Consider the following 13,113-nt stretch of genomic DNA (forward strand, 5'->3'; position numbering starts at 1 on the left):
CCAAAGCTACCCTCTAAGAGGTTGGTTCCTTCCCACAACGCTTTCAAAGTTTCTTCTAAAATAGAGGCTCTTCAGGCGCCCCGTCTAATAATTCACGAGCGGCATGATCATACGTGTAATCACACGTGTGGGTGGTAAGTGTTAACATCCCTGCTTTCCAGAAGGAACCGAGGCAACTAAGTCTTGCCTCAGTTTACTCAGAAAGTGAGGTGGCCTGCTGGTCGAGCCACGGCTAAGGATAATGTGGCAATGGTGTATACACACGGATGTGTTAACACACAGCGGTCGTTCGCTTCCAAACGCCTGTTAGAGACGAGCCAACGACACACGTGAGCAGCCTTTAGATTTGCCACGGGAGCACACACGTGGGCATCGCCACAGCAGATGAACGGCATCTTCCTTGACATCTGCAGGCCCCCCCCACCCCCCGCCACTGAATCCCAGGATCCCCTGGCTTGAGGCTAACCAGGCTTTTCGTCTCTGAAAGTATCTAAAGAGAAGGGCTCTGTGCAAAGAGGCTCTGAACTTCTGACAAAGGACCTGCTTGAGGGGCAGGGAGAAGGGGACCGCGGAGACGGAGTGTGGGCGTGGACGTGAGACCTGGGACCGGGGCCCGTGGCTCGTACTCACATCCACTGCACGTTGTTTTTCGACTTCTTCTTAATGAGGTGGATGCCTTCCAGCACGTTGGTGATGTCATAGATCCTTCTCTTCTGCACCTTCAGTACCTCCGCTGCCTTGTTCAAATCCAAGACCCCGTCAGGGGACTGGCTCAGTAGCTGAATGAACTTCTTGGTGAGCAGACCAAGGGAGGTGTCATACCGTGTTTTTTCTGAGGGAGATTTTGGAGCTTAAAGAAAAACAAAAGCCGAGCGGGTGGGGGTGGGGGGACAGGGAAGGGGGAGAGGTAAAGAAATGAAGGGTTTCTTTGCAGGTAGGCAGGCCCTCTTTCCCGCTGCAGCCCAAGTATTAGTGTTGAAGCAAAGCTATTGCTGTCGTGTTTTGGTAAGTTACAGAAAGCTATGAAATTGCTTTATTAGAAAAGGAAGGGGGCGCCCGGGTGGCTCAGTCGGTTGAGCATCCGACTGGGGCTCAGGTCATGATCTCGTGGTTCACAAGTTTGAGCCCCGCATCGGGCTCCAGGCTGACAGCTCAGAGCCTGGAGCCTGCTTTGGATTCTGTGTCTCCCTCTCTCTCTGCCCTTCTCTGTTTTACACTCTGACTCTGTCTCTCTCTCTCAAAAATAAATAAACATAAAAAAAAAAAGAAAAAGAAAAAGAAAAGGAAGGGACAGGACAAGTTCCTGTTTGATTATAAAGCGTTTTACTGTAAATTTCTCAGGAGTTTCTACTTTGGCTTCCCCTCCTCTCTGGGTCTAGTGAAGAATCCCACACATAGTAGGTGTTCAACAATATCTGTTGAATTAATGAAAAAGCACGATAGCCTCAGGGGAGCAGCACATGGGGAGCCTAACCTGATGGGGCCAGGCTGCAAAGTCTCCCTAGCGTTTCATGACGGGCTCAGACAGACTCAATTTAACTGGCTTTGCAGTCTCCTCTGTGTGTGTGTGTGTGTGTGTGTGTGTGTGTGTGTGTGTGTGTGTGACATGATGGGCTCAGACAGACTCAATTTAACTGGCTTTGCAGACTCCTCTGTGTGTGTGTGTGTGTGTGTGTGACTTATTCACCACTTTTTCAAATAATGCTTCAAGTGGATGAAGAATACTGAAACTGCCTTTCAGTGGAATCGCCCCATCCCTCTTGAATGCAATGTCCTTATTCAATATCGTGTTTACTCTCTCACAGGTGCACAGGTCAAGGCTTTCGCTGAGCATTACACACCGTTTGTGGACTGCCTCATTCATAAACTCCATGAGAGGAGTGAACAAAGTCTAATTTAGCATCTATGTTAAATGCCAAAGACATAAAGACTGTTTAGCTGTTTTCAACCTACTTTTTTCTCTCTCCCAGAAAAAGCAATCGATGGAAAGGAAAACTAGCTGCAGTGTATTAGTGTCGGTCAATTCTTACACTGCCTTCCGCTGAGTTAGAGAGATTCAGGCTGGTGCAGACATCCCCGACCCTGGTGCGGTTTGTCTACCCCCAGTTAAGCCTGCTCTCCAAAGTCATGTCTGTTAAGGAAAGTTAAAACTAAATTTGATTATAGAATGGTGTAGAATTTAAATTTGTACAGAATACAAAGAACTTGTATTCCGAGTGGAAAAGTGAAACCACACACATTCAAAGAGCCCCCCCCCCCGCCCGCCCCAAATCAGTATTCAGGTCCCGAAGTGACTCGAAACCCTTTGCGGGGCATCTGCAGACACTGTATTTAATTTTCTGGATAGGAACAGGGAGACGAAAAAGGACACAACATGCCAGCATTATTCACACCTTGGCATCCTCTCAGCCACAAGCTTTGAAAGGTGGGAAGCCCACACCAAGGAGAATATGAGATGAGAGCATCCTTACTTTTTGGACTATCTGGACTTCGAAGTGCAGCTCTTCCTTTGCCCTTAGGGGTTTTTAAGCCATCGGAGAGGTACTGATGACCGCTTTCTCCCAGCTCCAGCCTTCGCTTGGCCTGCAATGTGAAAGCACAAGCGTTGGTCACTGGGCACGTGGGCAATCACAAGGAGCGGGGCTGTCTGTGACCTGTCCCTGCCAAGGGCTGCGGGCACCTGCCAGCTCTCAGGCCTCTGTTCTGCCGCACTCGGGGCCCTGGCCCGCCCCACAGCCAGGTTCTGGCTCCGGGGGCCGGGCTGTCACGTCAACTCTCTTCACCTGCAATGGATTACCCATCAGATGCAGGACATAGCCAGTGGTCCTGTAGGATTAGGATCAGGAGCCACCTTGTTCGTTCGTTCGTTCGTTCGCTCATTCATCCATTCATTCATCCAACATACGTGCCACGCGTGGGGCAAGACACTAAGACAGCAGGCATCGCGGAACATAAACTCACTTTTCCCCTGCAAAACTTTGCCGCCGACCTCATCTCTAATCTGGGCAGGACCCCCTTCCTTGTGCTCCCGCAAACACTCTGTTTATTTGTATCCTCCACTTATTACATATAAGGGTTATTTTACTTCTCTGTGTCTCATTTCCTTTAAGGCAGGGACCACTTATCTTTGTATACCTAGTGCTTGGCACAGAGCCTGGGTTTCTGTAGGTGTTCAATCACTCTGTCTCTCTCTCTCTCTATTTATATTCAATGCGAGAGTGATTGAACAGTAACACAACTAGTCACAGACTACAAATGGTCATTCACCAGAATAACAAATACTGCAAATGTCCCTAGTATTACTGTCTCCGATTCTGTCATCACACCTGACGCGTGGAGGTCTTCGAGTTTTTAATTTGATCTAATTTCACTACAAAAATATCCACCTAGTGTCTACGGACTGGGCACTGGGCTTAGGGCACACAGGTGAAAGCAAGATAGGTTAAGAGTCCCTGCCTCCCTAGCGCGTAGAGTCTGAGAGGAGACAGATCACTGAAGTAAGTAATTACTGTGTGCCAACGTCTGGGTGTGACAGGTGTTCAGACAGGAAGGGTACCGACTGGACACCCCACAGGGCCATGTGTCTCTAGGCTCATTTCTGGGGCAGATCCTCCTAATGAGGAGATACACAAGTTCACAGAACTCCTCAGGACATAGAAACAGAAGTAAGAGCTTCGCCGGCTTCTCTGTAGGAAGTGATCAGTTCATCTCGTTCTGGTCACTACAGTGGCCACAGCCGCGTGTGGCTCATCTGAATCAACATGTGCTCTAGGTGTCAAATGCACACCGGATTCTGAAAACGTGCCACCCCCCCAAAAGGGCAAAATCCATCACCAACTGTTTTTATATAGATTACACGCTAAAATGATATTTTGGCTTTCTAAAATATTATTAAATCAGACAGTATTAAAACGATTATTTCACCTGTTTCGTTTCATATGTATTTTTACTATGTGGCTTGCATTTGTGGCACATATTAGCTTTCCTTTTTTAAATTAAATGTTTGTTTTTAACTAATTAAGTAATAAAATAAAAATAATTTTAAAATGCTATTTTTTAAAATTTAATGTTTATTTATTTTTGAGAGAGAGACAGAGCGCAAGTAGGGGAGGGGCAGAGAGAGAGGGAGACACAGAATCCAAAGCAGTTTCTAGGCTCCAAGCTGTCAGCTCAGAGCCTGACGCGGGGCTCGAACCCACGAGCCTTGGGATCATGACCTGAGCGGAAGTCGGGCGCTTAACCGACTGAGCCACCTGGGCGCCCCACGCGTTATCTTTCTGTTGGGCAATGCTGGGCTGAAGTTCACTCTCAAGGCCTAGGAACGACGTTCAGCAAATTTCTTAACTTCATCTTCCCCTCCCAAATATTCTGTCAAATCCTCGTGTGAGCCTGTTGTTTTGGTTGGCCTGGCAAACACTCTCTTCATTAGGTAAAAGCCTCTGATTGTCTTTGGGGAGCACCCCCCTCCCTGTGCCAGCACAGGCACATCTGTGCACACAGGTGACCTGGGCCTGCCTGATCTTTGTGTTCCATCCTCCCCTCCCCCACAGTGACTGGGCCGGATGGCACATGACCAAACCTGGGTGAACAAAGGCCAACCCAGGAATTTTTCTGGAACCACTGGCAAGAAGGGGTTGTGCCTTCCCAGTAAGGTTGACAGTGGCCAGAAACTACCCGACAACAGAGGCTCTAGAGGGGAAGGTGGAGTGAAGACACGGAGAGAATGGGGTCTAAGGCCATCACTCAAAACTCTGAATCAAGTCATATGCTGGGGACAACAGCTGGTCTTTCCCCAGACTTCTCAGTGGCATTAGCCAATCAAAGCCTCAGTGAAGAGCGGCAGGGTGGGTGGGTCACTTCTTGCGGCCTGCAGGACGTTACCACTGATAGAGGCAAGCTTCATTTGAGGCTCACCTAGAAGTAGAGAGGGGAACAGCTTTGCTATGGAGGCTTTTTCTCTCCACAGAAAGCCATCCAAGAGGTACACCGCTGTATTCTTTCCATGTTAAGGTCCCCAGCAGGGAGTCAAATGGGAGACCCAGAACTCTTGGGCTCCTAAGTCTGTAAACTCTTCCTGAACACTCGCAATAAAGAATTGCTCACTGGCCAGGGGCCTGGGGGCATATTAGTTTTCCCTCCCCCATCCAGGCTACTGTTCCAAATTGCTTTGAGGCGAAGACCCATGGAAAGCAGTAAGCTTGTAGGCTGGGGAAATTCCCAGAGATCTGTTGCTAAGAAACGGAGATCTAACTTCAAGGACCAGGACTAGGCTGGTTGTGTGACTTTGGAGAGTTGAACCAATCTAAATACTTGATGGAAAATCTACTAAATCTTAAGGCACTTCTACTGCCAGAGAATCCTTAAGTCCTAGAATCCTCACGATCTATGAGATCTCAGCTTCTAAGGGGATAGATCACCAAGCCTATACATCTACGCCAAAAAGAAATGAGCTGCGGAAGAAGGGCAGCCCCAGCAAATCCTCCTGGAGGGTAGAAATTGGGGGCGGTCATATCGGCTACACGAGCTATTCCTGCGGAGTAGGCGTGACAGGCTTTGAGAGGTGATCACTGCGTCATTTTCCTTTTCCAGATGGATGTTTCTGCCAGGCTATCCTGTTAGCATTCCTCCGCACTGTAGTGGAAGGGGCTGAACTGGATCTGAGATGAACACACAGTAGTCCTTAGGACTTATAGGTCGCAGACCTGAAGACGGGCACACTAACTGGAATCTCTCTGGGGAAAGAGCTGGCTGAACATTTGATACATCATGGAGCAGCATTACCTTAACAAATTTAGGTGCACGTGCTTGGTAAAAACAAACACACACACAAACAAACAACTACATGGGAGGTTTTAAACAGCACGGGCGGTCTCTGCTCACACCAGGACAGATGGAACTCTCTCTCCCATCAGCTCAATTTTTGTTTCTTATGAGTGTGCCCATCTCCCTGAACTGTTGAGTTCTTCTGTTTATAAAGAGATCTTCATATCACATGGCCCCTATCAGTAAAGCAACTCATCTATCTGGTGCTCAGCGGAAGGCCCAGCCATCTGGTCCCAAGTAGGAATAAAGGCTGGATGGGCGAGAGGTTACGTAGATCGCCCACGTGGCATCTTTCTGAGGTATTACCAAGTGTGGCTTTTATTATAAATGAAATAGGTGCTGATTTTAGAACGTCAACCCAAACTAAGATGTTGTAATGTTAAATTTCTGAAAAAAAAATTAAAAAAAAATTATATATATATTAGTAATAACTGTCAGGCAGCCAAGCAGTGGGCTGGGGCGGGGGGGAACATCCATAGTTTCTGCCCATCTGGCATCTGTGGACCCTATTTTTGCCTTCGGGGAAGAAACTTCTCCATAATTCTTAGTTCAGGTGGTTTCTTTGTCTCTAAGCCTGATCAGCAAAAACCCTGACACTGCTCAACATCTTAGGCTGGCCCTTCCCATCGAGGGTTCAAAGGTGAGTGTTGTAACCTGGGCCCACCAATCAGCGTATTCCAGTATCCCTTGGCTAATGGGCCTATGATCCAAGCAGGAGAATCGGCCAGTGTGGGGCTTTTGTTAGAAACGACGGGGAAAGTACTGGGTTCTTTTCACTGGGAGTTATTAGTAGGAAGTCAGCCTGGGGCTACCTGGGAACTGAGCCAACATGGAAGTAAAGAGCTGGAGAGACTGAGTCCCAATGCCTTCAAGTGAGGTGCTAGAAATAGCCATGACCAAAGGCAGGTCTACCCAAGACTTCCATTTTGTATGAACTAACCGATTCCCTTTTTTCGTAGAAGAAAACTGACTTCGGTGACCATTATTTGCAGCCTGGAGTCCCGATAGATCGAGCATGCTAGCATTAGCTAGAACTCAAGGGATATTTGAGTGCTCATAATGTATCATGCACCATGGTAATTACTTTTCACTTGATTATGTTATCTCCTCTTCACAACGTCCCTACAAGGTAGTTGTTATTATTATTTCTCATTCTACGGGAGAAAACGGAGGTTTAGAATGCTCAAATAACTTTTCCAAGATCCCGCAGTCAGTAAATATGCCTACTCCAAACCCATGCTTATAACCACTTTAAGGATTGTGAAAAACTGCCACATGAAAATATTTGAAAAGTTATATTAAACTGATGCCATTTTACTTTATGATAAATTTAGAGCTTTATTTATTTATTTATTTGAGAGAGAGAGAGACAGCACGCAACATCATGAGTGGGGTCTGGACAGATCTATCTATCTATCTTCTATCTATCAATCAAGAGAGAGAGAGAGAACCCCAAGTCAAGAGTTGGACAGTTGGGGTGCCTGAGTGGCTCAGTTGGTTAGGTGACCGACTTCAGCTCAGGTCATGATCTCACTGTTTGTGGGTTCGAGCCCTGCGTCAGGCTCTGTGCTGACAGCTCAGAGCCTGGAGTCTGCTTCGGGTTCTGTGTCTCCCTCTCTCTCTCTGCCCCTCCCCTGCTCGCACTTTGTCTCTCAAAAATAAATAGTTAAAAAAAATTAAAAAAAAAAAAAACAAGAGTTGGACAATTGATTGTGCCACCAGGCACCCCAAGTTATTTTATTCATGACTTTAAAAAAACTTTCCTTTACACAATAAAAGGAATATGGAAATTCAAACAGCACAAATGTGTCTATGAGGAAAGCAACTCTTTCTCCCACTCCTGATCCCATCCCCTTCCTCAAAGGCAAGACTACTAAGTTCCTTTGATCTCCTTTTAGACAATCTATGTGAATATATGTATACAGAGACCATTGCACTTTACAAAAAACTGTACACCAATGATGCATTTATTAACACAGGATGACCTTATTTTTCATAGCTACATAATGCCGGATTCATTAATATGCCACAACTTGTTTACTTAACCAAATACCTGCTAATGGATAGTCAGCACTCTTCTACTGTAAGCATTCATGATGGCACTGTGGGGTAGGTATCACTATGCCCACCTTGCACTGAGGCAGAGAAGGTAAGGGTTTACCTTAGTGAGTCATAGATACCAGGATTTGAGCCCACGACTTCCCTGGACTGATGGAAATGGCCCTCCTGTTGCCATAGCAACTTCTGGGCTACCGCGGCCAGACTGCCATCACAACGCACGTGCATGCTCCAGGCTTCCTCCCTGGACCATGAGCTCAGCTCTCAAGTAGCCTTGCACACGGCATGCACTCAGACAAATTCACTTATTTATTTTGAATGAACCAAGAAATAAATTCCCAAAGTCTCTTGGCAGGTAAGGCACAAAGCTCTGACATCACAAACCTGTAAGGTTTGTATGTATGTATGTGGAATGTACATATATATATACACACACATATGTGTGCATGCATACGCATACTTATGCTGGAGACTAATCGCTACATATTTGGGAAGATTTTCAAGAAACATATGGGGGAAAAATTAAAGTTGCAGAAGGACACATCTGAAGATTTTATAAGGGTAAAAAAACAATAAAATATAGATTTCACTCTAAAATTTTCCATGTATCCATAGAGGAAGACCCACATCAAATGTTAATGGAGGTTATCTCTGAGAAGTAAAATTAAATATGGGGTAATGACTTCATGTTTATAGTTTGTAAGATTTATTTGACAAAGCAATGTGTCTTTTTTTTTTTTTAATTTTTTAATGTTTGAGAGAGAGAGAGAGTGTGTGTGTGAGCAGGGGAGGGGCAGACTGAGAGGGAGACACAGAATGCAAAGCAGCCTCCAGGCTCCGAACTATCAGCACAGAGCCCGACGTGGGGCTCGAACTCACAAACCTTGAGACCATGACTTGAGCTGAAGTTGGACGCTCAACCGAGCCACCCAGGCGCCCCGAAGGCAATGTGTCTTTATACATACTAAAGTTATACCTAGCAATTCTACTCTTTGGAGTATATTCTGAGAACACTGATGTGGTTTCTAGGATTTGTCTATTGAAAACAGCACAGCTGTTTTCTTGAATATTTATATTTTTCCACCTATGTCCAACATAAATGCCCAATTAGAAGAAAAGTTCAGTAGGTTATTGTACATTTATATAATGGAAGGTTGTGCAATTAATGATATGCATCTATATATGTAAGTTTAAAAGAAAAGTAGGTGTGAATGTAAATGTTATTTTTGTAGGGAAATTATACGCATAGGAAGAAACGATATCTAAGGCTATACACTAAATCGTTTAAGAGTATTAATCTTTGGGTGGTAGGATTACAGTGATTTTATTTTCTTCTTTCTAAATCATTTAAAAGTGATCATGGGTTCCTTGCATAACAAGACAAAAATTTCCATTGGAGGTTAAACAAAAGAAGGCTGCTGGCTTGGTTTTTAGACTGTTGAAAATCTTCTGTACCATTCAGTAGGTATGGGTATGAGTTCAAAGCAGAAATGGACTATACTACCAGAAGGGCATCCCCCCCTCACGGCGGGGAGGGAAGTGGTGTTCTTATCTACCATTTGGCTGAGCCACAGGAAAAGAATTAAATCAAGAAAAAGGCACGGCCTGCTGTCGTTCACAAACTGAACCCTAAAATAAACTCCTTTTACCCCCGTTAATAAGAGACCTGGGCAAAGGAAAGAACCAGATCCATGATACGTTTTGTTTCATGGCCAAAGACGAGGCAGAACGTTTCGGGCAGAGGACGAAGAGAAGTAAATATGGAGGCTAAAAAGATACGAGGGCCAGGTTAAACTCCTTAGCGGAATGAGCCAATGGAGAGAATCTCTAGTTTGAGACCAGACCACAGATGAATCTCACTTGAGTTCTGGCCATCCTTAGGTCAGTAGGTTAGGGCAGGAGGATTTCAAGAAAGGAATTCCCAGTTTCCAGCTGTGACTACATACTAACACAATCTGGCTAACCATTTTAAAATCCATTAAATATTTATTAAGTGCCTGCTGTGTACCCAGCCCTGCACAGGCAGGTGATTATAAAGGCAACATGGTGGTCCCTGCTATAAGAGAGGCTCCAGGCAAATAATGGGAAATGCATGAAGAATGCCACAATGAGCCCATGGCTGGGGGCAGGAAGGCAGGAAGGGGGGCTGGATGGAGAAGATGGTGGAGGTCTGGAGAGGGTGGAAAGAGTTGGCGGTGTTTGAGCCACATCCTGGAAGGCAAGGGGCTCTGTCCTGCAGAGAAAGGTCTGGGTGTCAGGATCTCCAGAAGGCTGTCCAGGCATAAGCATAAGCACAGGGACTTGGGAGGGGCTGAACCAGAACTCTGGTTCAGAGGTGCTGGTGAGTAGGGAGGGGCTTGGGTGCAGAGGGTGAAGAAGGGGCCACATCACAGTCCCTTCCGTGCCATGCGGTTATAAACCACACTCAGTGTCCCCTTTTCCTTGAGATGAAGTTACCCAGGATGAAGAGCTCTAAGGTCCTCCCCGGCTTTCCTCAGCCAGGTCAAGTTCAGAATTGACAGGAGCAGCGTCTCTATGAGCTATTAGGTGAGAAAGCCTAATCAGAAAGTGAATTGTCTCCCAGGAACTGGGGAACCGAACAGAAACGCAGACGGAGGCGTGTGGAAACAAGAAGAGTGCATTTTATCTTGGTGAAGATTTCCCCTTAAATCCCGCATCCCAGCCACCACCAGTGGAGAGTAGTCTCTCTTCTCTCAGACGTGCTCCTTCCCATGCCTCCCTGCCCCAGCTAAATTTCCCCATCACTGGGTACCTAGAATGCCCCCAAACTTGGCCATTTTTTTTTAAACTACAGATCTAGGGTATCTTCACTATAATTTGTGTTTGCAGACTGGTCTGGGAATCTAAGCACATGCATACGAATGTTTCTAAAGGGTAGAACTTCTGGAATCGAAGCCATTTACTGATGAACTGGTGATTGCTTCCCTTTCTACAGACATTTGTTTTGTTTTTAAGAATAATTTGAGGGACGCCTGGATGGTTCAGTCAGTTAAGCGTCTGACTCTTGATCTCCAATCAGGTCATGATCTCATGGTTTCATGAGTTCGAGCCCCACACCAGGGTCTGTGCTGACAGTGTGGGGCCTGCTAGGGATTCTCTCTCTCCCTCTCTCTGCCCTTCTCCCAGTCACACTGTCACTCTCTCAAAATAAATAAACATTAAAAGAAAAAAAAAAAAGAAGAATTTGAGACAGGGCGCCTGGCTGGCTCAGTTGGCAGAGCACGTGACTTTTGATCTCAGGGTCATGAGTGCAAGCCCCAAGCTGGGCATGGAGCCTACTTAGAAAACAAAACAAAACAAAACAAAACAAAACAGAATACTTTAAGGCAATTTAAAAAGAAATTAATGGACATGATTTTTAAAAACCCACTAGTTCAGGCAGCTTATAATGGCTACCTCCCCAGGGGAATCAATTTTATTCTTTCTCCTGGTGGTCACCTCTGCATCTCTAAGGAATAAGCTTGCACAGCTATTTCTGGATGAAAATGTCCAGCCCCCCCAGTGATGACTATCATCCAACCGAAGATTACCTCACCTTTTCATATCCGTCACATCTTTTTCTCCATTGTATTATGCATTCTATCAAGTCCCCACTATTTCTCCTGCCTGAAACTCTTGGACCTCCTGCTGTCTAGACCCTAGACGGACAGTTCTGTGCGCCTGTTGCAAAGCTGTCATTCTGTGATTTTCCACTCACTGTAGAGTGTGGAAGCCTGAAGGGGACATCTGTCCCTTTGTTTGACTGCCTAGCCTCTGAACCTTCCCACCCAGGCTTAGGAAACTCCCCACTTGATCAGTCTATGTGGGAGGCATAGCTGCCCTTCTATCACGGAAGTAGAGGACTCCCTGTGCTCTTTCCCAGCTTCCCCAGAGCTTGGACCAGTCCTGCTACCTCAGCGGGAGGACAGGCACACGCAGCCACTCCAGACCCAGAACCCGGAGGGGCTCTGGCAAAGCAGCGGGCCGGCTGGCGATGGCTGCTGGAGCCCAGGAGAAATCACTAGATTTGTGATTCCACTGGATTCGTTCTGTGGATTGACATTTTGGCTGTGGCTCTGTCTGCTGGTCCTTGCTGGTTCCTGCCTGTCCTCCGAACCTGGTTCTCTAATCCTCAATATCCTTCCATAAATTCCTTCGCTGCTTAAGTCAGCTGGGGTTGCCTTCTGTTGCCTGCGACAGAGTCAGTTTCCCGAGCCCAATGCTAGTTGACTGCTTTCCTGGGACACATCCGAAGAGTAGTATGGAAGGGAACGTTTGAGTCCCTGTATATCTGAAATGTGTATTCCATCCTCACACTCGATAGTCTGGGTAAGCAAAGAATTTCAGGCTGAACATGGGTTGCCCTCAGCACTCAGAAGCCACTGTTCCAGTGCTTTCTTTTTATATCCAGTGTTGATGGTGAGAGACCTGTGGCCATTGATCCTCATTCCCTTGGAACTACTGGGTTTCTAACCTCTCTGAGAGATGCCTGGCCTGTCTTCCATTTATTGTAAAATTTTGTAACATGCGTTCAGGTGCGCAACTTTTCTCACTCACGGTGTGAGGGACTCCTGGGCTCCTAGAAGCTACCGGCTTGGCCTTGAGCTAGACGAAATATTTATGTTGTAAATCATCCCCTCTCGTTTTCTCTCATTTTCTGGGAATTCCTATTCCTCTTAGAGGGATCCTCTAAAGCTCCTATTTTCTGTCATCCTTACATCAAATCTAACTTCCATTCACTACGTTTTGTTTTTTGTTTTTTTTGTTTTGTTTTGTTTTAGTTTGGGCAACTAGATTTTTCATTTCCAAGAGTATTTGTTTTGCTTTTGCTCTCTGATCAATCCCTTTTTATAGCATCTTGTTCTTTATGACCAGGAGCACCTCTCCTTCACCACTAATTACTTCTTTTGAAGTTTTCTTTTGTTTCCTGTTTATTTTCTCCATTGTCCTCTTTTCCTACTTAAAGGAAGTCCTTCATGGGAACATCCTTTTTGCCTCTGCTTTTGTGACTCCTGAGGCTCTCCAAGGTAGACCCACGCTCTCTCCGCCATAGCTTCCTGTCCTACTTTACTGACCGCTACTCCTCAATCCTTTCCCTGCTTTCCAGGAATCTGCCCAATGATCTGGTCTGCTAAAAGCCCCACTCTCATTGTGAATAATTAAAAACAACAATGACAAACTGTTTACTATTATTTTCGTAGGGTTTCAAGGGAAAGGAGAAAACTATGTTTG

General features: G+C 45.9%; 1 protein-coding gene across 1 annotated transcript in view; it reads right to left on the reverse strand.

Moving 5' to 3' along the window:
* Positions 1–13,113, reverse strand: part of E2F3 (E2F transcription factor 3) — a 74,415-nt gene that overhangs the window by 9,403 nt on the left and 51,899 nt on the right. Inside the window, exons 2-3 of the mRNA XM_042937787.1 lie at positions 2,472–2,583; positions 631–832 (exon numbers count right to left, since the gene is read on the reverse strand). Coding sequence (XP_042793721.1) covers positions 631–832; positions 2,472–2,583 — 314 coding nt within the window. The remainder of the gene's footprint in view (positions 1–630; positions 833–2,471; positions 2,584–13,113) is intronic.

Source organism: Panthera leo, chromosome B2 (assembly GCF_018350215.1).
Source record: "Panthera leo isolate Ple1 chromosome B2, P.leo_Ple1_pat1.1, whole genome shotgun sequence".
NCBI classification, from domain to species: Eukaryota; Metazoa; Chordata; class Mammalia; order Carnivora; family Felidae; genus Panthera; species Panthera leo.